Raw genomic sequence first — 25,113 nt, forward strand, 5'->3', positions numbered from 1 at the left:
AGCAAGCTTTAAACTACTGTGGAGGTGGATACCAGATCCCTCCAACTAAACAGAAGTGACGGGTAAAAACACTCTGGACGGTGCCATAGGGGGTGAAATGGCAGCATGGGCAAAGACCCAGTCCCTTCAACCACCAGTTGCAGGAAAGGAGGGTGTTTGGTGGTGTTCATCAGGGTATCGCTGGCAATGGGAACGCCAGGGAGTTTCACCAACCCATGTGGATGTGGGAGAGATCACTGGCACAATAGCGTAGACTCGCAGGCTCCTGACAGAGATGCTGATCATGGAGTCACATTGTCACCAGGAGGCGGTGGACGAGGCAGTGGATGCAATGCCTGCACTCACAGCCACAGCTGGTTGTGGCGGCAGCACTCAAGACCCCTCTGTCTGACATAATCTGCTGCCCATGGATCTTCTCTACCATCACCAGTGTCCAAGTGTCAGTACTCCCACAGGATTGGACCCACACAGTTGCACCATGCGCATAATGCTTGGAGGGATGGGAGTGAGGCTCTGAAGGTCATTTGAGCAAGGATGGAATGAAGGGCTGCAGATACCTTTTATGCCACTACCCTTGTAGAAATCTTCGAAAGTAGATGCAGTGAACTGCGGCCCATTAGCAGAGACCAATGTGCGAGGCAGCCTTTCAATGGTCAAAACCTTCGACAAGGTGGTAGGGTGGTGTTAGTCATAGTGGACACCATGTATACAACATATGGGTTCTCTGAGTAAGCTTCCACAGTGAGCAACCACATTGATCTCAAAAATAGGCCCACTAAATCTAGAGGGTTCAGTCCCAGGGGAGGTGGGGAATATCCCAGGGGTTGAAAAATTGTAGGGGCACTGCCTGGTGCCATGCACATGCTGTGCAGCTACAGACCATTGCTTCAATCTCGCCATTTATCTCTGGCCAATACATGTCAGCAAGCTAGCGCCTTCATGCAGGACCTCCCTCAATGCTCCCAGCGCAACAAGCTCAACACCCGTGACGTAAGTATGCCTGGATTACCACCCATCTCAGTGTCCAAAAGAATGACATCATTGACAACTGAAAGTCTGTGAGAAGTATGTACCCAAGAGCTGAACTCGTTTGCCATCCAGCAGATGAGGTGTTGGCCAGTCATGGGTCTTGTAGAGTAGGACCTTCTGAGCACCTCTCATTGTTTCAAACCAGCGTCTGGGCCAGCAAGTAGACATAGTAAGATATATGCATTGGGATGCTGTGATGTGTGCTTGTACTGTGTGGTGTAATTGTATGCTTTCAGGAAGTGTTGGACAGTTTACTCTGGGAGACTGCAGTGTGAGTTGAATAATGCCATAGGTCCAGTTGTAGGGCACAGCCTTTTTACACAACTGATTGAGAGGTTGCACAATGTGCACTGCATGGAGTAAGAACTTACAATAATAGCTGATTTTGTCCAAAAACACCACCATTTCAGGTAAGGAGTAAGGAGTCTATCATGGCGAGATTCCAATCAGTTGGCCTGATTGCCTCTTTGGTGAACCCGTGCCTCAAACACTCCATTTCTGACTGAAAAAAACCTGAATGTCTCTTATACAATGCAGGCCTGCATCCCGCAGGATGATCAAAAGTATATGAAGATTTTGTAAATGCTCTTGGTGGGATGGTCCTATGACAATGAGATTATCCAAGTAATTCGTGTAAGCTGGAATACGCTGCGTAAGGTGTCCCAGAAACATTTGATATACTGTGGGGCCTGAAGCGATACCAAATGGTAACTATTTGTACCTGTACCAATCAAAAGACATATCAATAACAGTGATGTTCTAATTCTTCATCTAACAAGGGGAAGCCGCCAATTGCGAAATTCAGATTCGATTCATACTGCGCATAATAAAAGCTCATGGCCAGAGACGTAATGTGGCAAAGCACCAAGATGCACTTCTCAGCCGTTGTCGAGAAAATCGACAGTTAAAAGAAACCGTTGCGGTGAAATACTCTCTACGATTAAAAAGTTTTCACAGTGTCGTGGCGCAGCGGTAAGCGCTTGGGTTCATAATCCGAAGGTCGCCGGGTCGAATCTCGTGCCATGCAATTTTTTTTTATTATTAGTTTTTTGTAATTCAAATATATATATATATATATATATATATATATATATATATATATATATATATATATATATATATATATTAATGAATTGCTTACGCATGTTGGTGAAGGCGGATCGCTCTCCAATGTTATATGTTGCGCTAGGCACCGCATCTACCTTCTTTCGAAGTTAGCAGGCAACTACTCCGTTATGCGGCGGCTCGTTTCAGCCCATTCAACATCTGTCCTTCAAGTGTAACGAGCGAGTAACGGAGTTTATATTTCATACCTGCCACAGCGAATTTGTGTTTGTGGGGTCTCTATTCTAATTCGAACGTTTGACTTATGCTATACGTATTCGTTTCGGAATATCGTTTCTACGTCTTCCGTTAACTATACGTGGTTAACATTATGAAGACAATTAATAACATTTGTGAAATACAACTTTGTTTGCGGAAAACATAATGATGTTCGAAGTCGCCAGTTTTTCCATGACAAATGACATTCAACAACTTATTATTGTTGCAACTGATTGCCGGGAATTATATATATATATATATATATATATATATATATATATATATATATATATATATATATATATATATATAAACTGATTGAATTCCCGGCAATCAGTTGCAATATATATATATATATATATATCAATATAATGGAAGGAAACATTCCACGTGGGAAAAATTATATATAAAAACAAAGATGAGGTGACTTACCGAACAAAAGCGCTGGCAGGTCGATAGACACACAAACAAACACAAACATACACACAAAATTCAAGCTTTCGCAACAAACTGTTGCCTCATCAGGAAAGAGGGAAGGAGAGGGGAAGACGAAAGGAAGTGGGTTTTAAAGGAGAGGGTAAGGAGTCATTCCAATCCCGGGAGCGGAAAGACTTACCTTAGGGGGAAAAAAGGACAGGTATACACTTGCACACATGCACATATCCATCCACACATACAGACACAAGCAGACATGTCTGCTTGTGTCTGTATGTGTGGATGGATATGTGCGTGTGTGCAAGTGTATACCTGTCCTTTTTTCCCCCTAAGGTAAGTCTTTCCGCTCCCGGGATTGGAATGACTCCTTACCCTCTCCTTTAAAACCCACTTCCTTTCGTCTTCCCCTCTCCTTCCCTCTTTCCTGATGAGGCAACAGTTTGTTGCGAAAGCTTGAATTTTGTGTGTATGTTTGTGTTTGTTTGTGTGTCTATCGACCTGCCAGCGCTTTTGTTCGGTAAGTCACCTCATCTTTGTTTTTATATATATATATATATATATATATATATATATATATATATATATATATATATATATATATATTTCCTTTAAATATGTCTGCTTGTGTCTGTATATGTGTGGATGGATATGTGTGTGTGTGCGAGTGTATACCCGACCTTTTTTCCCCCTAAGGTAAGTCTTTCCGCTCCCGGGATTGGAATGACTCCTTACCCTCTCCCTTAAAACCCACATCCTTTCGTCTTTCCCTCTCCTTCCCTCTTTCCTGATGAGGCAACAGTTTGTTGCAAAAGCTTGAATTTTGTGTGTATGTTTGTGTGTTTGTCGACCTGCCAGCACTTTCATTTGGTAAGTCACATCATCTTTGTTTTTAGATATAGTTTTCCTACGTGGAGTGTTTCCCTCTATTATAACCATATATATATATATATATATATATATATATATGTGTGTGTGTGTGTGTGTGTGTGTGTGTGTGTACATTTGAATTACAAAAAACAAATACTAAAAAAAAAAAAAAAAGATTGCATGGTGCGAGATTCGACCCGGCGACCTTCGGATTACACATCAGAGCGCTTACCGCTGCGCCACGACGCTGTGGAAAATCATTAATCATAGAGAGTATTTCACTGCAACAGTTTCTTTTAACTGTCGATTTTCTCGACAACGGCTGAGAAGTGCCACATTACACCTCTGGCCATGAGCTTTTATTATGCGCAGTATGAATCGAATCTGAATTTCACAATTGGCGGCCTCCCCTTGTAAGGGTAACTGGGGATAAGCACCAGAAAGTTCGATCTTGGAGTAGCATTACCCTACAATAAGTTTGCTGAGGTCTTCCAGGCAGGGGATAGAATAAGTTTCCACCTGTAACTGAGCATTGATTACAGCAAAGAAATCTCCACACAATCTGAGTGAACCCTTGGGATTTCTGATGATGACTAGGATAGTAGACCATGCACTAGATTCCATCAGCTAAATAACCCCAGCAACATGGAGATGATCGACTTCTGCTTCACATCAGCAAATAAAGTAACTGGAATTGGTCTGGTGCAATAAAAGCGAGGCATGGCTTCCAGCTGTAGGGTAATGTCCAACTAAAAGTCTGAGACATACCCCAGATCTGGCTGATATAGAGATGCAAATGCAGTGTAGAGATCATACACTTCCTGGAAAAGAACTGCGGTTGATATGATCTCAATTTCATAAGAACTGAAACCTCAAGCATTGTATACATGTCAAGGCCAAAATGATGGTTGTAGATGGTTCGTCAATGGTCAATGCAAGCTGTAGTGAGTCCCCACAGGCCACCAAATGCCATGAGGACTGAGACAATTCAAGTGCACCCAGGTGTGTGTATGCCACCTGATTTATGAAAGAAACAGTGGCCCCCTGTCCACCTGGAAACAGATGTCTTGCAGCATGTGTATGGTGTCCTCGTGCACTTGTGGGGCAGGATGGGAGCAGGTTGCACAGCTTAGCAGAGATGCCTCTCTGTAACTCAGTGCATGCAACATCCCCAGTGATCTGTCCAGTATGCTTGAGAGTGAATGGGAAAATACTGTGGTCATGAAGGGAACAATACACATAGCTATCAGTGAGGGGCAACTGGAGGCTCAGACACCATAGAGATACTGGACAATGATGAATCATACTACTGCTGCAACCTGAGGATCACCCTATGCCTGCAATGCTAGGGTGTAGTGCGTGGTGGCATGTTAACTGTAGCAACTTGTAACCTTTCCATGAGTCATTTGTTAACAGTCTGTACCATCTTGAATGAGTGAATGAGTGTGCAATATGCAAATGTCCTCCAGTGATGGGTTACCCATTTTCAGTGCTGCTCTGTGAACCTCGGGGTCAGCTGAACCACAACATCATGAATCAAGGAGTCCATGCATGAAGCTTTTCAGCCTTCATTGGCATAAGTGAAATTTCATTTGTGGCTGAGGCCTTACAAATTAGTGACCCAGGACTGGTATAGTTGTCCAGACTGTTTATGGTGTTGGTGCAACCTGTGCTTGGAAACAACCACATTAAATCTCTGGGAATAATTATTAGTTAACAGAGCACATATCTCCTAAAAGGAGAGTGTGATAGGGTCAGACAGAGCCACCAATTTATGGAGCAGAAAAAATATTCCAGCGATGTCCAAGACAGAAATAACCATCACTGTAATAAATCATGTGACTTGATACACGGTTAAATGTTGCTTATTTGGAAACATGTATCCCACTCCTCCATAGGGTCACTAAGAGGTGGAAATGACACGGGATGAGTGGGATGTTGACTATAGGGAGCAATGAGGCCCTGAGCAACATAGCCTCACATGCTTGGAGTTTGTCTGCCTGAAGCTGAATTAACTTTTGTGACAAGTCTGTCTGAAGCTGCTGATGTTGCATTAGCTGCTGCTGTTGCTCCAGCAGGCAAATCAATTTAGCATCCTTGCAACAGAGCAACTTCCTTTTTTCTTCTCGCCAATGCTATATTGTGAGTAACCAGGTATCAGCACATGCATAGAAACCCAGGAGAGAAACACATGAAGCTGCAAGCTGGAAGGCTGCCTGTGGAAAAGAACACAACACCAACTGGTGCCAAGCTAAACTCTGCTGGCTGGTGGCAGACAGGACACAGACAAAGAAAAAAACAAAGCAATCTATGTAAACAACAAAGTGCAATGTGCAAAACCTTCATCACAGTGGTGCCAACAAGCCAAGAGCAAATGGAGAGACAATCTGAATTATGACCAGAGAGGAACACCAAGTGCCAAATGCGCTGTTATTGAATATCCATTGTACATTGACGATAGTAACTTACAATATCAGATATGGGTATAGAATTGGTTGACCATTCACTGGGCGGCTGAATTTGTATCAGCCAAAAAGTACACTATTAGCCAATTTATTCATGTGGTGAGACACTCATGCTGCGAGTACAGCACTGTCATGAGACTGTGCCCTCCAGCAGCCACCCAGGTCAATTTCCTCTGCTGGGCATTCAACATCCACAGAGCTGGATTTCAGACAGTAAGCACATCAAAAATGACCTATTCAGACAGTCAGTGACCCTACAGACATCAAAATGGAAGATTACTGAGAGAAGGCCAAAATACTGAATCCAGTCCCCCAAAGCTGTTTCCCCATGGAAGAGCATAATATGGTCCCTCTTTTCAATGACTGCACAAATGTTGAATTGGCAGATATTGAGGTAAGGGACTGAGGAACAGAAACACAGTTATAATCACTTTGTAGTGAGGAGGCACCTGGACCAGAGACTGTGTGAAAGAACTTGCTGCTCATCTATTAGCAATTCATCATAGGTTGCTGGAGAAACAAAGGGAACCTAGTGACTGGTAAAAATTACAAGTCGTTCCCCTTTTCAAGTGGGTTTGTAGGATAGCTGCACATAATTATCAGCCTATATCATGACCTATATCACTGATGTCAATTAGTTGCAAAGTTATGGAATGTTTTACAAGTTTTTGTAGAGTGAAAATCATCTTTATAAAAATCAACATGGGTTACACAAATGCAGACATTGCAAAATTCAGCTTGCTCTATTCCTTCCTGAGATTCACTGCACTGTAGGCATCAGCTTTCAAACTGATGCTGTGTTTCTTGATTTCAGAAGGACATTTGGTACAGTCTCACAATGCCACTGAATGAAGAAGATATGAGCTTATTAAGTACCAGATCTGATTGTTAACTGGATTAAAGACTTCCTTGTGTATAGAACTCAACATGTTGCTCTTAATGCAAGACAATTGACAGATGTACAGGTAATGTCAGAAGTACCCCAGCAAAGTGAGATAGGACCATTACTGTTAACAATATGTATGTAAATGATCTGGTGGATAATGTTGAAAGCTACATGAGGCTGTTTGCGGATGATGCAGTTGACTGTAAGAAGGTAGCAAAGTCAGAACACTGCAGTGAAATGCAGGATAACATGCTTAAGATTTATGAACAGTGCAGGCTCTGGTAGTTGACCATGACTGTAATAAATGTAACATATTGCACATACATAGGAGAAGAAACCGACGACTGTACAATTACACTAATGGTGACAAATTGCTGGAAACATTAACTGCTGCAAAAGATCTAGGAGTAACCATAAGCAGAAGCAAAGTGTGACAGAACCATTACTGTTAACAATATTTATGTAAATGATCTAGTGGATAATGCTGAAAGCTCCATTAGGCCATTTGTGGATGATGCAGTTGTCTGTAAGAAGATAGCAAAGTCAGAAGACTGCAATGAAATGCAGGATAACATGTTCAGGATTTATGGGCAGTACAGGCTCTGGTAGTTGACCATGATGTAATAAATGTAACATATTGTGCATACATAGGAGAAGAAATTGATGAGTGTACAATTACACTAATGGTGACAAATTGCTGGAAATATTAACTGCTGCAAAATAGCTAAGAGTAACCATAAGCAGAATGAGCACGAAATAAATAGTAATAAATACAGATGACAGACTGAGATTCACTTGATGAACTTTAAGGAAATGTAATTCAGACATGAAAAAAGTGGCTTCCAAACACTTGTTCATTGATTCTTGACTGTTACTCATAAATCTGGACTCCTGCCAAGTTGAGTTAATAGAAGTGATGAACAAGATCCAACAAAAATCTGTTTGTTTAGTCAGTTTTTATCTGTTTTTGGTTAGTCAGTGCAAAATCATTATGGAGATGCTCAACAAATTTCAGTGCCACACATTACAAGAGAAGCATTGTGTATCACAGAGAACTTTACGATTGAAACTCTAAGACAATACATTCTAAGAAGAGTAGAACAACACAATACTTCCTCCCACATATGCCTCAGGAAATGATCACAAGGAAATTTGTGAAATTATAGCTAATATTGAGGTTTTCTTTCCAAGTGCCACTTCCAAATGGAACAGGGAAGAGGACGTACCAGAAGTACCTTCTGCCACACACAATCAGCTGCCATTTTGAGTACAGGTGTAGATGTATCACATTTAGCAATGTTGTGCAAAATAGGATAGGCCATGAGTGAAATTTGACATTTCAAGCACATTTGTACTAACTAGGACAATATTTAATACTCAAGGCGGTGGCAGCTTGTAACCGCACATTAGCAATTCTTCCAAATGGCTTGTTTGTGGACCCATGTTTACCGGAGCATTTTTCTTCTGTTATCTTATATTTTTCACAATGTCAGTTTTCCCTATTAATTGTGATCTGTCTTGGAGATATAATAACAAAAATTTTTCATAAAAGGCTTTTAAAAATATCAGGAATTACATTAATTGGAAATTAACTGTTTCTCCTCTTAGTATTTTAGCACAAGAAGAAGTTTTAGAATTTTTTTGTTATTGTAGAGAAATATCTGTGTAGTACATATTTTAAATTAAAAAACAACCCACTTCCATGACCACTGGATTTACTTTTACAGGCATTAGCGAATGACACATGTATCTGACAATTTTCTTCTGCAGCCACAGTACCCACAACATTACACCAGACCTAATGACAGATTCAAAACAACTATGATATGCCTTTCTTCTGAACTCAGAACAGTAGCAGATACAAGAATTACGCAGTAAATGCGAAAGCTGTTTAATTATTTTAATAGGATGTCACTTTGTGTATTCCAGCTTAAGTTACTATTTACATTTAATCCTAGAAATTTGACTAAATAACATCTATCAGTTGATTGTTATGCTGTATTTTAAACTCAACACATTCTGAATGTTTGGTTCCAAAATGTGCTATTTGGGTTTTTTCAATGTTCAGGTACATCACATTCAACTGGAATCAGTTTTCTAGAGTGTTCAGTATTCTCATAATAAAGCTTGGAACTGTTTTGGAAATATCAGCTTCTATTAAAGCAGAAGTATCGTCTGTAAACAGAACTAATGGGGAATTGATATTTACGGGTAAGTCATTTACACAGAATAGGAAAAGCACTGGCCCTAAAATTGAGCCGTAAGGCAATCCTTGCGATTCAGTACTCCATTTTGAATTATGATTCACTGTACTTGAAGTGACAGTCATCTTGTGTTTCCTGTTCTGTAGATATGACGCAGTCATTACAGAGCATATTTATCTAATTTGTAGATAAGCAAGGCATTTCTAAGATTAGCTTTAATCCTCTAATCTGATGCTTTGCTTATCTTATCAATGAATTTGTCCACAGCATCCAGAGTATTTTTTTGCTGTTGGAATCAAAACTGGTTATTTAAAATAATATCATTTCTTGCAACACAATTCTGAATCCAGAATACAGATACTATCTTTGGCAATTTTGACAGGACTGTAAGAACAGAAATATGTCGATATTTTCCCATGTCTTCCCTTGATCCTTATTTGAACATGAGTCAATGTTCCGCATACTGCAGCACACCAGGAAAGCACTCTTTTGGTTACCTGGGTTTGAGGAGGTGCTGTTACATCATATACTGCTTTAATCACTTTATTTCCTTCGTACATTTATTGATTGAATATTAAAACTGATCTCTCGCATACAGGAAGAATGTTCCAAAAGTTCTCAGTCTGAGACCGAAAACAAGAGATTAAAGAACTAATTTTGTTTTCAACATAACTTGTCATCTTGCCAGTTAAAAACATAAAATTCAACAGCTTCTCAAATTTGTAATACCATCAGTAAAAATAGCATTCACCCAAACATTCAAAACAAACATCTTTTGAACTTATCATTTAAAATAAATCATCTTAAGCTTGGGAACAAAAGGTAATAGATGGGACCAAAAATCTGGTGAACACAGTCAGTGGAAGCAGAGCACTTCAACATGAAAGTCATATAAAATTAGAACTCTGTTCTGGACCGAGACTCAAGTTTGGCACCTTTGCCTTTTGGGGGGAAATGCTCTACCAACTGAGCTACCCAAGCATGACACACAGCTTTACTTCTGCCAATACCTCACCTCTGATCTTCCAAACTTCACAGCAGTTCTCCTGTGAAACTTACAGGACTAACAATTCTGGAAGAGAGAATAAGCCACATCACTGCAATATCATTAATCCATGAGAGCTACTCCTGCAAGTTTCACAGGGGAACTTGTGTGAAGTTTGGAAGGTAGGAGACAAGGCAATGGTGTAAGTAAAGCTGTGAGGATGGGTTGTCAGTTGTGCTTGGGTATCTCAGTTGTTAGGACATCTGCCCATGAAAGGCAAAATCCAGAGTTCAAGTTTTGTTTTGCACATCTTCTTCAGTTTGGGAACAAAAGGTATTTTTGATGGGATCAAAAATTTGGTAAACATAGTGGATGCAAAAGTGATTCAAAGTGAAGGTCACATAGTTTTTCCAGAATCAAATGTTAGTGCAAGGGCTTGAAGTTTTGGTGGAAGGGAACATTCCTCTATGTAAGTTGTGAATATTTAGCCTACATAACACCTTTGTCCAGTAATGCAGTATAATACTGTCTGCTGATGATTCTGCCCTCATGGAATTAAGAATCACATAAAATTGTAGATATGACTCTACCTACAGATGATACTTTCTTGCTTTCTCTGGTGAACGTTCACTTTTTGTCATATATCATTTTAAATGTTCCCTAATCTCTGGCATGTAAATATGTTTCATCTACTATAGCAAAATTTAAGAGAAACTCATTACAAATGAAACATGCCTAAACACTTGAGAAATGTTCATTAAAAAACTTTTTTAGTCTATGGGCAATAGAAACAACAACCATCATGTGGAAAGCTATGTCACAACCAAAATTTCATGCAAATTGTGGTAGATATTGCCTTTTGAGATATTTGCATAAAGCTACTGGTAGTGTACCTCCAATAAGCAAATACTCGACACAGCATTGTAATTTTTAGCCACAATCTTATCAGCCACATAGATTTTTGGATATTGTGACTGCTCATCATCATCAGAGCTCCATACATTCAAATCCAGAACCAAGTTTTTAACAATTCAAAACAAAGGATAAGAATATTTTATATTGAATCTAGGTCTTTTTGATATGTCCATTTGGATGAACTGTCTCAAAATTGAATACTTTGTCACAGCTTATAATTCAATATTGCCCATCATAATTGATGATTGTTTATATGATCACCTGAACAGGAAATCGAAGTACATCTTTCAAACATCACAATATGTTATCAGCAGAGTTCTACTTTCCAAGTATTGTAGCATTTTGGTGGCATTTATGACATCTCTCCATTACTTAACTATTTTTTTTTTTTAGTATGTCTTTGTTGCAACAAAACTACGCAGTCAAGTTGTGACATTCAACATATAAAAAGTTAAGTTCACTTTGACTCCATATTAGCACTCAAGATGCCATGGTAGTAATGATGGTTACTAAGGTTAATAAACCCATCAGAACACGAGGAAAGTTTTTATGCTGAAAAGAACAGATAAGCAGTTGTTAGCATCCTACTTCAACAATGAATGTGCATCATTTAGTTCCAACATAATGGACATAGAGGAATTATGAGCAACATTTAAACTTATTGTAAATCATGCGCTGGAGATTGTATATGCTGAGTAAGTGGACTGAGGATGGAAAAGACCCACCATAAAAGTTCTGAGAAAGCAAAGCTTGTTGCATTCTCAGTTCAAAAAAGACTGTGGAAATGTCAACACGCAAGAGTTAGCAGTAGGACATAAAAACTTCCACAGTCATAAATTCATGGAAGAGCTTGCCAAGAACCCAAGAAAATTGTGGTCCTACATAAAATTACTATGCGCATCAAAGACTTCAACTCAGTCACTCATCAACCAGTCTGGTGTGGCAATAGAAAACAACAAAAGTAAAGCTGAAGTTTTAAACTGTACCTTTAATAAATTTTACATGTAAGAGGATCAGACAAACATATAATCATTTAACTGACACACAGACTAATGTGTAGAGGATGTAGACATAAGCACCTCTGGCATTAAGAAACAACTGAAAGAATTAAAAACAAATGAGTTACCAGTTCCCAATACAATCCTAATTCGGTTTTATAAAAATACTCTTTGTATTGAATCCTTACTTTTGTTGCATTTATAGAAAATCTCACACCCAGGGCATAGCCCTGTGTGACTGGAAAAAAAATTCAAATGTCTCCTGTATATAAGAATGGCAAAAGAACAGATCAGTAAAATTACAGGCCAATGTCTTCAACATTTGTTTACTGCAGAATTCTTGAGCATACAATGAGTTCAAACATAATAAATTTGCTTGAGGCAGAAAAAGTCTGTCCACAAATCAGCACAGATTTAGGAAGCATCAGTCATGCTAAACACAGCTTCCTCTTTTTTCGTATGATATTCCTGCAAACCATGGTTGAAGGCCAATAGGTAAATTCCATACCTCTAGATTCCAAGAAAGCATTTAACACGGTGCCCAACTGCATGCTGATATTGAAGGTCCAAGACTTTGGAACAGGTTCTCAGATCTGTGAGTGGCTCAAAGATTTCATTGACCTGAATGATCAGTGTTCAGCAGAGACAAGCAAATCATCAGACATGTCCCATAGAAGTGTGACAGGACAATTCTTTGTATATGCAAGGACACAGGATGATTTAGACAGCATTTCTATTTCGAGTGATGAGTAACACCTTGCTCTAGATGTATAAAAATGTAAGTTAACGCAGACAGTTAGGAAAAACAATTCTGCAGTATTTATATAGAGTATTAGTGTTATGCAGCTTGACACAGTCACATCAATTAATATTAAACACTCAAGGTCATAAGCAGGGAAGGTGAATGCTTAGCTCTGCATTATTGGGAGAATTCTGAGAAAGTGTACATCATCTACACAGGAGACCACAAATAGAACACTCATGTGGCTCCATTCTTGAGTACTGCTCAATTAATTGGGATCCACACTAGCTCACATTAAAAGAAGATACTGTAGCAATTCAGAGGTCTGTTGTTAGATTTGTTACCAGTAGGATTTGTCAACATATGAGTGTTACAGAGATGCTTCAAGCACTCTAACAGAAATCCAGGGAGGGAAGACAATATTCCTTTAGTGAAACAGTGGTGAGAAAATACAGATGACCTTTGTGGCTGACTGTGGTGTGATTTTTTTTTCTAATGCCATAACAATCATTTTCTCACATTTATTTTTTAGATCTAATACTTTAACATTCTTACTAACTGGACTATAATTAAAAGATATAACCATAGTGCAACACAGACAGTGCTTTGATGCACTCAGTGTAGATCACAGTGTCTCATTTCCTTTTATATGTCTTTCTCAACCCATTCCCTTTTTTATTCCTTTAGTATCTGGAAATATATTGTTTCTTTAATTGCTCTGTGCTGTAAATAATTAACACTAGTTGAACTTCATACATTCTGTTACTTATCATTGCTTGCTTTTACTTTTGTTATGTGTTCATCTTAATTTACAGATTTTTTGCTCACCCTTCCCTTTCATAATGCCACATGGAAAGTAAGGATGACAAACAAGTTACAACTTCTCTGCACATCTTTTTACTTTTTTCTCATTTGACTCTAAACATATCAAGAATACCGTAATAAAGTTTGAAAAATGATAAGGCCAGTATTTTTTTCTGCACAATGATGTCAAATTATAATCTTATGCCATTCTTGTGAATGCTAAGAATAATTTTATTGTTCATTTTTTATTGTCTTTGCATGTTCAATTCCTGATGTTCAGACTACATCCGAATATACTTGTTAGTTCTTTCTTTCTCTGATAATACATTTCACATCTTTCTTACCTCTTTGTCACAGTTCTGCAATGAGATAAAAACTCCTCTTGTATAGTGGACTGTTAATTTCTCAAGCAGTTGCATTTTTTCTGCTGCCACTACATGATACTTTATGACAGTCAATTGAAACCAATGCACTGTGCCCTGCAATCTTCCCCTTTCTTTTCTGAGCACTTTATAATGATTCATTGCTTATATAGAAGCTCTGGATCAGAAAGTTTCAGTTCCAGTGCCTATGATAATATATTTCGGACAGAAGCACTGTCTCTTCTTTACACTGTCTCTTCATTTTTATTTTCTTCTTTAGATACTGTATAAAGATTTTAAATAACTTTTATGAGTTACATATTTTACTGAATTATTACAAACCAGATTTTACTGTTCAGATCATTTAATGAATAAAATGCAATCTACTTTATGCCAAGTTATCTAGTGTGTGTCAAAAACAAATGTCAGTAACTGCAGAAAAAATAGTATACAATAATAGCTGTGGCTCATACAAAATTTTACCAGTTTTTTATAGTGTGGTGTCCTATAGCCATTTGACTTACAAGGATAGTAACTGTAACTAAATTGATTATATTAATTTTTATAAACTGACATGTTTAAACATTTTAAATTTTATAATTAATTGTTTAACATTGTGGAAAAAAAGCAACAACAACAACAATGTTAGCAGGAAATGAACCAGAGCCAATGAATTGGCAGTCGGTGTGCCTGTTGCTCAAAAGTCCTTTATATTCTATGCATAAATTTTTAGAGAACTTAAACACTATTGACATGTTTAAGAGGCCCATCCCACCAACGCTCTCACTGCTGTGGATGAGTTACTACCATTTTATCAAGTGAATACAAAGTTTCAAGTATTTAACACATGTGTCTATTTGCATGCTGTCATTTGAAGAAAAAAACTCATTTTGCCATCTTGAACCGTTTATGAAGTATAACATTTGTTATGACAACTTTATTACTGATGAGCAGGGATGTATGCGACCATCCGATGGATTTAAAAGCCAATAACTCATGAACAAAATGAGGTACTGTTCCACTCTCAATTTTAAATAAAATTTCAATATTTTATCTAAATTCCATACACAGCAATGTATGGGCTAAAATCAACCATACACAAAGTTTATGCAATGCATTTTTATCTCCACCAACTTTTAATAATTTCATGCAATGCTTTTTTTAATTTCACACACCACAGTAACTGTGACAAAGAGCAAAAAGAAATTCAGCCCTTTATCAAGTGAAAATATCAAACTGTAAGGTGTGCAAAAGTCAAATTTTTCTCACTAAATAATCTTCTTAAAATTGGTTGATAAGTATTTCGCAGCAGCCAGAACACTGTCTCTCAGCACAAGTAACAGCATTAGGCAAGCAGTACAGCAGCAACAAGCCACTCTCTTGGACAGACTGAAGAGAGCACGTAGAAGCCAAAGGGTTAAACTTTATAACCAACAGTTTAACTTGTGAAGAATAACATAAGATGAAAAAATTGAAACCCTACAAACTGCCAGTGAGTAAAATTGACCACTGGACTATGGCACCAATAAATCAGATGCTCTTTTAAAATCTCTTGTATTCTATGCTTGCAGAATACTTTACACTCAATGTTCAAAGAAAAATGCTGACCTGGTGCTGCGAACAACGTAATACTCTCATTACCAACTGCATGATGTAACATAAGAGCATATGCAGTCAAAAACAGACAGCTGTGTCCCTACTCTGTGTTAAATGCAGTGCAGTTGACTGCCATTTCCGCACTGGACACTGCTTTCTAGTTATTGTGAAGGAAGGATGTCATTATCAGGAGAAAGAAAACTGGCATTCTACAGACTGGAGCATGGAATGTCAGATCCCTAAATTGAGCAGATAGGTTAGAAAATTTAAAAATGGAAATGGATAGGTTAAAGTTAGATATAGTGGGTCTTAGTGAAGTTTGGTGGCAGGAGGAACAAGACTTCTGGTCAGGTGAACACAGGACTACAAATACAAAATCAGATATGGGTAATGCAGCAGTAGGTTTAATAATGAATAAAAAAAATAGGAGGATGGGTAAGCTACTATGAACAACATAGTGAATGCATTATTGTAATTAAGACAGACATGAGGCCCATGCCTACCACAGTAATACAAGTTTATATGCTAACTAGCTCTGCAGACAATGAAGCGATTGAAGAAATCTATGATCAGGTAAAAGAAATTATTCAGATAGTGAAAGGAGATGAAAATTTAATAGTCATAGGGGACTGGAATTCGATAGTAGGAAAAGTAAGAGAAGGAAAAGTTGTAGGTGAACATGGAATGGGGATAACGAATGAAAGAGGAAGCCACCTAGTAGAATTTTGCACAGAGCATAACTTAATCATAGCTAACACTTGGTTTAAAAATCATGAAAGAAGGTTGTATTCATGGAAGAGGCCTGGAGACACTGGATGGTTTCAGATAGACTATATAATGGTAAGACAGTGACTTAAGAACCAGGTTTTAAATTGTAAGATATTTCCAGGGGCAGATGTGGACTCTTACCACAATCTATTGGTTATGAACTGTATATTAAAACTGAAGAAAATGTGAAAAGGTGGGAATTTAAGGAGATGGGATCCAGATAAACTGAAAGAACCAGAGGTTGTAAAGAGTTTCAGAGAGAGCATTAGGGAACGACTGACAAGAATGGGGAAATAAATACAGAGGAAGAATAATGGGTAGCTTTGAGAGATGAAATAGTGAAGGCAACAGAGGATCAAGTAGGTAAAAGGCCGAGGGCTAGTAGAAATCCTTGGGTAACAGAAGAGATATTGAACTTAACTGATGAAAGAGAAAATTTAAAAATGCAGTAAATGAAATAGGCATAAAAGGAATACAAATGTAACTAAAATGAGATTGACAAGAAGTGCAAAATGGCTAAGCAGGAGGGGCTAGAGGACAAATGTAAGGATTTAGGGTAAGATAGATATGCCTACAGGAAAATTAAAGAGACCTTTGGAGAAAAGAGAACCACTTGAATGAATATCAAGAGCTCAGATGGAAACCCAGTTCTAAGCAAAGAAGGGCAGGCAGAAAGGTGGAAGGTGTATATAGAGGGTCTATACAAGGGTGATATACTTGAGGGCGATGTTATGGAAATCAAAGAAGGCATAGATTAAGATGAAATGGAAGATATGGTACTGCATAAAGAATTTGACAGAGCACTGCAAGACATAATCCAAAATGAGGCCCTGGGAGTAGACAACATTCCATTAGAACTACTGAAGGCCTTGGGAGATCCAGCCCTGACAAAGGTCTACCATCTGGTGAGCAAGATGTAGGAGACAAGTGAAATACCTTTGGACTTCAAAAAGAATATAATAATTCCAATTCCAAAGAAAGCAGGTGCTGACAGGTGTGAAAATTAGCAAACTATCAGTTTAATAAGTCAGCTGCAAAATACTAACATGAATTCTTTAAAGATGAATGGAAAAACTGGTAGAAGCTGACGTCAGGGAGGATCAGTTTAGATTTCGTAGAAATTCTGGAACAAATGAGGCAATACTGACCCTATGACCTATCTTAGAAGATAGATTAAGAAAATGCAAACCTATATTTCTAGCACTTGTAGACTTAGAGAAGGCTTTTGACAATGCTGACTGGAATACTTTCATTCAAATTCTGAAGGTAGCAGGGGTAAAATACAGGGAGCGAAAGGCTATTTACAATTTGTACAGAAACCAGATGGCAGTTATAAGAGTCGAGGGACACGAAAGGGAAGCAGTGGTTGGGAAGGGAGTAAGACAGGGTTGTAGGACATCCCCGATGTTATTCAATCTGTATATTGAGCAAGCAGTAAAGGAAAAAAAAGAAAAATTCAGAGTAGGAATTAAAATCCATGGAGAAAAAAGAAAACTTTGAGGTTCGCCGATGACATTGTAATTCTGTCAGAGACAGCAAAGGACCTGGAGGAGCAGTTGAACGGAATGGACAGTGTCTTGAAAGTAGGATATAAGATGAACATCAACAAAAGCAAAACAAGGATAATGGATTGTAGTCAAACTAAATCAGGTGATGCTGAGGGAATTAGATTAGTAAAAGAGACACTTAAAGTAGTGGATGAGTTTTGCTATTTGGGGAGCAAAATAACTGATGATGGTCAAAGTAGAGAGGATATAAAGTGTATACTGGCAATGGCAAGGAAAGTGTTTCTGAAGAAGAGAAGTTTGTTAACATTGAGTATCAATTTAAGTGTCAGAAAGTCTTTCCTGAAAGTGTTTTATGGAGTGTAGCCATCTACGGATGTGAAACTTGGACAATAACTAGTTTAGACAAAAAGCTTTTGAAATGTGGTGCTACAGAAAAATGCTGAAGATCAGATGGGTAGATCACGTCACTAATGAAGAGGTACTGAATAGAATTGGGGAGAAGAGGAATTTGTCGCACAACTTGACTACAAGAAGGGATCAGTTGGAAGGATATGTTCTGAGGCATCAAGGGATCACCAATTTAGTATTGGAGGGCAGTGTGGAGGGTAAAAATCGTAGAGGGAGATCAAGAATAAAGACCCTAAGCAGACTCAGAAGGATGTATGTTGCAGAGAATGGATGTAGAAGTAGAATATGGAACCACATTTTTGACATCAACCTTTTTAACAACTGCTCAGTTTGCGATCCATGAAGGTTTTCTACAAAGAAAACAATGTATGATGTCAGAAAATTAGTTCTAATAAAACTAAACAAGAAAAATAAATCCATTTGCATTTCCTGTAAGCTTTCTAAGGCCTTTAACTGGGTACGTCATTACAGTATTAATATGATTCCCCTTAAGTGAGTGGAGTTTGCAGTGCTCCTAACTGTAAGGAGCAGCACTGTCCTTATTATCAACTTGGGTGACATCAAGTATGTAACATGTGTTAATTGTTCATTTATGTAATGTACACTATATGTAATGTGTATACTAAAAATATCTTTTTCTTGTTGCCTGTTTCTTGTCTGTTTCATATTGAATGAGCAAGTTCCTGGCAAGGCAATCCAGTGGTGCTCTAACAATGTAGCAATTGGCAGTGTGGATCACTGAACAAAGGGCACCAAAAGTTTGCAACAGAGTAAACAGCTGCACCAAGAGCTCTAACAACACTAAGATATACCTAGTTTAGTCAAGAAGTACTTTATGGAGCTAGGTTTTGGCATCAAACTAACTGTGCCATTTCACATGTATATTATCTCCTATTGAAGTGCTAGTTAAAACTCAAAACCCTATGCTACCTGAGTAGTACCTCCAAGAGTGTGGATTGTTCCATGCTTTTATAGCTGTACAAAGTCCTTATCGTATCCTCCTTCAGTTACGGATGTCTGGCTTACATAGTGGTTGGTCCATCAGTGCTGTGGCTTGGTCCTGGTTTACCAATGCTGGATCAATCTTGATTGGTGATTTTTAGACAAGCCCTGTTGGCAGCCTGTTGACAGAGCCAAGGGTTACTCTTTATGGATCAGACACCAACAGCTTGTACTTAACTGTGTTTTGCATATCCATCATCATCTGGAGTATCCAAATCACTGAATTCTTCCCCCAGCTAGAGGATACAAGTGCCACAAAAGTGAACCCAGTCTACCCTTGCCACTCATTGATGCTGACTTCATGTGCATGGTAATGGGATATTGATGAGATCCTTATAGACTCCAAGATAGAAGAGATAGAGAAGATCCAACGGAGAGCAGCGCGCTTCATTACAGGATCATTTAGAAATCACGAAAGCGTTACGGAGATGATAGATAAACTCCATTGGAAGACACTGCAAGAGGGACGCTCTACAAAGTCCTTATCGTATCCTCCTTCAGTTACGGAAGTCTGGCTTACGCGCTTTTGTTAAAGTTTCGAGAACATACCTTCACCGAAGAGTCAAGCAGTATATTGCTCCCTCCTACGTATATCTTACGAAGAGACCATGAGGATAAAATCAGAGAGATTAGAGCCCACACAGAAGCATACCGACAATCCTTCTTTCCACGAACAATACGAGACTGGAATAGAAGGGAGAACCGATAGAGGTACTCAAGGTACCCTCCGCCACACACCGTCAGGTGGCTTGTGGAGTATTGATGTAGATGTAGATGTATTTATTGTCTTGAGCTACTATGCTGTCTATTAATAACAAAATGTTCAAGAAAGATTATGAATTACCTATCAATCTTAAATCATCTGGAAAAAGTCTTTCAACTGTAGTGATTTGTGTAACACCAATCAGTGTGTGATTAATAACAGTGTGTCTTCATTAACTTGTTTCAAGTACATCTTTTAAGAAGAGTACCACCTCTATAATGGCAAGAAAATAAATATTTTTTCCAGTTTACTAGAAACTGATTGACCCTGCACAACTCTATTAGTGAGTGATTTTAAAAGGAATTTCTTTATTTATGAACTTATTCTACACAGGCAATCAATTTTCAAAAGCTATTAATGAGAAATATTAATAGCTTAGGGAAGTGACTCATAACTTACTACATTGAAAGAAGTGCTTTAATCGCATTGGTGATATCTTAACAGTGATAATTAGTTGCTTTGAAAGTGGTAGCCAAGAGTCATGGCTGTAAAATAATTTGGTTAATGATTCAAACTAGAATCTTAAACTAATGGTACATTAAGTCTGCAACAGATCGTGACATCTATGGGTGGCTACTGATAACCGATTTAATGTTTGAAGTTGTTCTGAAGCCTATTAACCAGGAAGAACTGAGAAGAACATAAAATATTAAATGTAAATATTAAGAACAGTTCAGATGAACAGAATCTATGCATTAACAATTGCAAATGTGACACTCATCATATTTAAGGGAATGCTCACAATTTTACACTTCAATGGTGACATGCATTACCAGCCTGTTGCAATCCATCCTCTTCTATGCAGATTAGCAGCCCTGTCTGATATTTGAAGAATTATTTAACCTATCTGCAGTTAATAGATGCACAGGAATACAAAAAAACCATAGCATGTGGTGAATGTATGATATTTAGCACAATCAAACTACTATTTCAAGAGAGCCTTTCTATGTGTTGTTAACAAGAAGCTGAAACCAAATAAGACAGGATTTTGCATGATATCATCTATACAGTAGTCATTCTTATAAAGAACCAGCATGGAGAGATACAGAATGGGTTAGAAAAGCATCAACAGGGACATAAGTGCATGCTTTATTGAAGACTGTATAGACAAATACTGCATATGGCCTATAATTATAAAAGGGATGGCTTCTACAAACAAATGTATAAAACAGAAAAGAGAAAATCATGTTAATTAATTAATAAGGGGACAGAACTAACTTCAAGGTGGAGAAACTCGAAATTTGGTGTCTCACAAACATTGGTGCTTAGCCCATGCTTTTTCTTCATGTACACAAATGGTTTACCAAAGACACTGCAACACTCTTCAGACGCTGTCAAGTCTTCTGATGATTTCAATATACTGGTAAAGTGTCCAACCACATCCATATTAAACAAAGCCAAGAGGATTGTGATACAGGTTGACAAACGGTTGGTAGCAAACTCTATAGTATTTAATCTTACTGAAACCCATACACTGTCATTCCAAGCAAATAGAAATTACTTAGAGTAGAGGTCAATGGGCATTCAACTAAATGAAATACCATATGTGAAATTTCTAGATATCTGACTGGTAACAACCTGAGAAGGTAGCAGAACACAGAAATGAACCAAAAGCTCAGTTCTGTTGGCTTTGCACTTAGAAATTTATTTCACTGTGCTGCCTTCCAGTCTGGATTGCATACTTTCAGTTAATATACCAACCTGTGGCATATCTTTGCGTGGAAATACAGCTAAGATTAAATAAATATTTATTCTTCAAAAGCACATAGTAAAAATATTGCATACCTAGCACACTGCAAAGAACTCTTCAGATAACTTGAGCTTCTTACATTCATGTGCCACTATACTCACTCCATAATGGTATTTGTGGTTAATAATGAAAATGACATCTAGGAAAACAGTGAAGTTCACAAGCACAATCCTGGGAGTGAAAGTCATTTGCATGTTTATTTTCTGGTGCCAAAATCTTTAATAGGTTGCCAGGAGACATCAGGTGGGAAATTGGATATTACCAGCTACTCATAAATATGGGAAAAGAGCACATCATTAACTTCCCCTTCAATAATTCATCACAATATCTGCAACAAGTACGCAAATTCCAGTCAAGATCTGCACTAGTTGTAATTTTAATGTTCAGCTTAAATCGATTGCTTCTGCCTGCTAATGTATAGTCTGATGCATTCCATGTCCCTGAAGGTTCCATTTGAAATAACATTATGGAAGACAGTGCGTGAATGAATGAATGAATGAATGAATGAATGAATGGACGAATGATAGAATTAAGTATAACAGAAACAGTCAGTCTAGATCACAACTAATATGTATTTATTCTGGTAACTGGTTTCAGTCAAACATGATCTTCTGACCATTTACTCCTAGGTGACATGTGGAGCCATTACACATAGCTGCTGTACATACCGAAAGGTTGCAGTTGTTGAGTGGTACCTTTTGGTACATACAGCACCTCTGTGTATCAGCTCCACACGTCACCAAGAGTTAGTGGTCTGAAGATGGTCATGTTTGACTGAAATCAGTTACCAGACTAAATAAATATCAGATGCAATCTAGACTGACTGTTTCTGTTATACTAAATACTGAATGTATGAATGTATCACGGATTAGAGATTTGATCATAAAAGAAACAGCCAGTACTGTAACGAAAGATGTCTATTTGCAAGTGCCCATAAGACTCCTATAATGGACTCTAGCTACGGTAAACAAGCAGACACTGACGTAGAGACTTATTAAGAAAAACCAGGTAAGATCCTTGAAAACAAGAATCCAGAATAACCTGAACTAGGACTCGCACACAAACCCATTGGCCAAGAGATTATCTGCTACTACATTTGAATATATGTCTTCAGTAAATAGTGTAAAGATACCTATGCATTCTGTTTCAATTTCAGTTAAGAATAGAAATATTTGATGCACAACTGAGGTCAATAAACATATTCTTAATATTGCAGACATACAGTTGCAATTGTTTTAAAAATTGAACCCAGACAACTGCCATATAACATATTTTCAAAAATTTGGTGTTTTATTTACTAAATACACATATTATTTCAAACTTATATTTGTGCAAAATCAACAAACATTGACATTACATTGAAAGCAAAGCAAAATTGTACCTAAAAAGTGATTTATTTTGAACTAGTCTGGTGTTAACCAAAGCTAAATTCAGTGCAGCCACAGCTCATTCTTTAAATAAACTATATAATATCAGGGAACAAGTATTGCTCAAGTCTATTCCACTCATTACCAAGACAAAAATGCATCAGGTCCATAGTTGTGAAGGTTCACAACAGCTGAAGAATCTACAAAAAGTAGCTTCAGGCCATTTCAGAAAGCAATTTATGATTTATACATATTACTAGCAATAATATTATCACACAAATGAACTGATCATGAAAATAAGATAAACAATTTTTTTTTATTGTGAGTTTGGTCTCACTTTGTCATTACAAATGTTTAACTGTGTCCATCCTCTGCTGGTCTATAGGACAATGTACCATACAAATGATGGACCCAAATGTGGTCAAGCTAACAACTTGACATCCAACATCAGTGTTTAAAGAATACTGCAGACTATTTACTTATGTGTTACTTTGAATACTAATAGTTTTGATGATAACATGGGAAAATATTTATTCTCTATTATGTAGCATATGTGGTCATAAAATGAGACAGGGGCTTTAATTTTTTAGGAACGTGATATCACACTGAGAACAGAATGATATTTTCTAGGATCACAGTTTAATAACTGTGAATATCAACTTAAATTAATAACTTTCATGTATTAAAAATATGGGAAACTGTTCATTACTTATTACTTTTAGCCACTGGGTTTTATTGTCTCTAGCCAGTTTATGGCTTTAGAAAGTAAAGAACAAAATGCTATACACAATGAAGAAAACACAGAAATTATTTAAATTTATGTTCATTTGTGCATATAACTGCTCTATAAACTCAATTTTATTTAACATTACAACTAATGCTTGTACAAATTATTGCAGGTTTCAAAGAAACTCAATTTCTTCATCAAGAAGGTGTTAATGGAATTAACAGTGCATGGGTTCATATGATTGTTACATTTACAGAGTGATAGAAGTTCTAGCCCGTGTTTTCCCATTACTACTTTGTGTGGTTAACACTGCCAATTCAATGTGTCATGAGAGCTGAGTTAGTTTACTTTGTGAACTTTTCTCTACTGTGCTGCTTCAGTGAATTTCTACAATCACAAACAACAAAAAATAGGGGATATAGTTTATTGTGTGAAGGAGGTGTTCTGATAGTGGTATTAATTTCAGAAGAATTTTAAAATAGTAATCAGTCTTGTCTACAACTTAGTGCCTTTGTTCTCTGATACAGACATATACCCAAAAATGTTCTTGTTTATGAAAACAGCAGAAAACAAAAACTCACCTGAGAACTTTGCACCAAGCACAGTTGATATGAACAGTATGCTGAGCATTAAACTTCAGTACTGAATGAAACATCCTGCTACAGGTTCTGCAAGGACAGAGTAGTATACTGATAACTTTATCTCACTCTAGATTAGATATAAGAGTAGATACATTAATTACAAATGTCAAACAGGTGTTACACATCTCACACAGTTAAATAGTCACTCTTGACATTTGACTGGGGTACAGGAAAACAGACTTACAGAGATGTCTAGAAACAGACTCTTACTCCACCAGCTATCATTTATCTAATATACGCAAATTGGCAAATTCTTTTATAACAGACTTAATATTAAGCATTAGTCATGTAGAAAATTTCCTCAATTTTATTTTGGTTTTGAACTTTGTTTTCTTCTGTGATGTATCTTGCACAGAGAAATGCTGATAGCATGGCCATGTCTACCAATTAGACAAAATGTAAAACTGCTCAGTTCATGTCTTGATATCATTCTGTTCAGATATCCTAAAAAATTTTCTTTCCTTTATCTCACATCCACTTCTCAATCCTAGTTGAAGGCATGAAAAATATCAGCTGAGCTCACTAAGTAGAATTATTATCTGATTATAATTATTCTTTGAATTATATA

At 37.5% G+C, this 25,113-nt stretch overlaps 1 protein-coding gene across 1 annotated transcript in view; it reads right to left on the reverse strand.

Moving 5' to 3' along the window:
- LOC124545680 (anoctamin-5-like) overlaps window positions 1-24,826 on the reverse strand; it is a 349,333-nt gene extending 324,507 nt beyond the window's left edge. Inside the window, exons 1-2 of the mRNA XM_047124626.1 lie at window positions 24,784-24,826; window positions 24,486-24,526 (exon numbers count right to left, since the gene is read on the reverse strand). Coding sequence (XP_046980582.1) covers window positions 24,486-24,526; window positions 24,784-24,826 — 84 coding nt within the window. The remainder of the gene's footprint in view (window positions 1-24,485; window positions 24,527-24,783) is intronic.
- Between the last annotated feature and the right edge of the window lie 287 nt (window positions 24,827-25,113).

This window comes from Schistocerca americana, chromosome 8, assembly GCF_021461395.2.
Source record: "Schistocerca americana isolate TAMUIC-IGC-003095 chromosome 8, iqSchAmer2.1, whole genome shotgun sequence".
Taxonomy (NCBI): domain Eukaryota; kingdom Metazoa; phylum Arthropoda; class Insecta; order Orthoptera; family Acrididae; genus Schistocerca; species Schistocerca americana.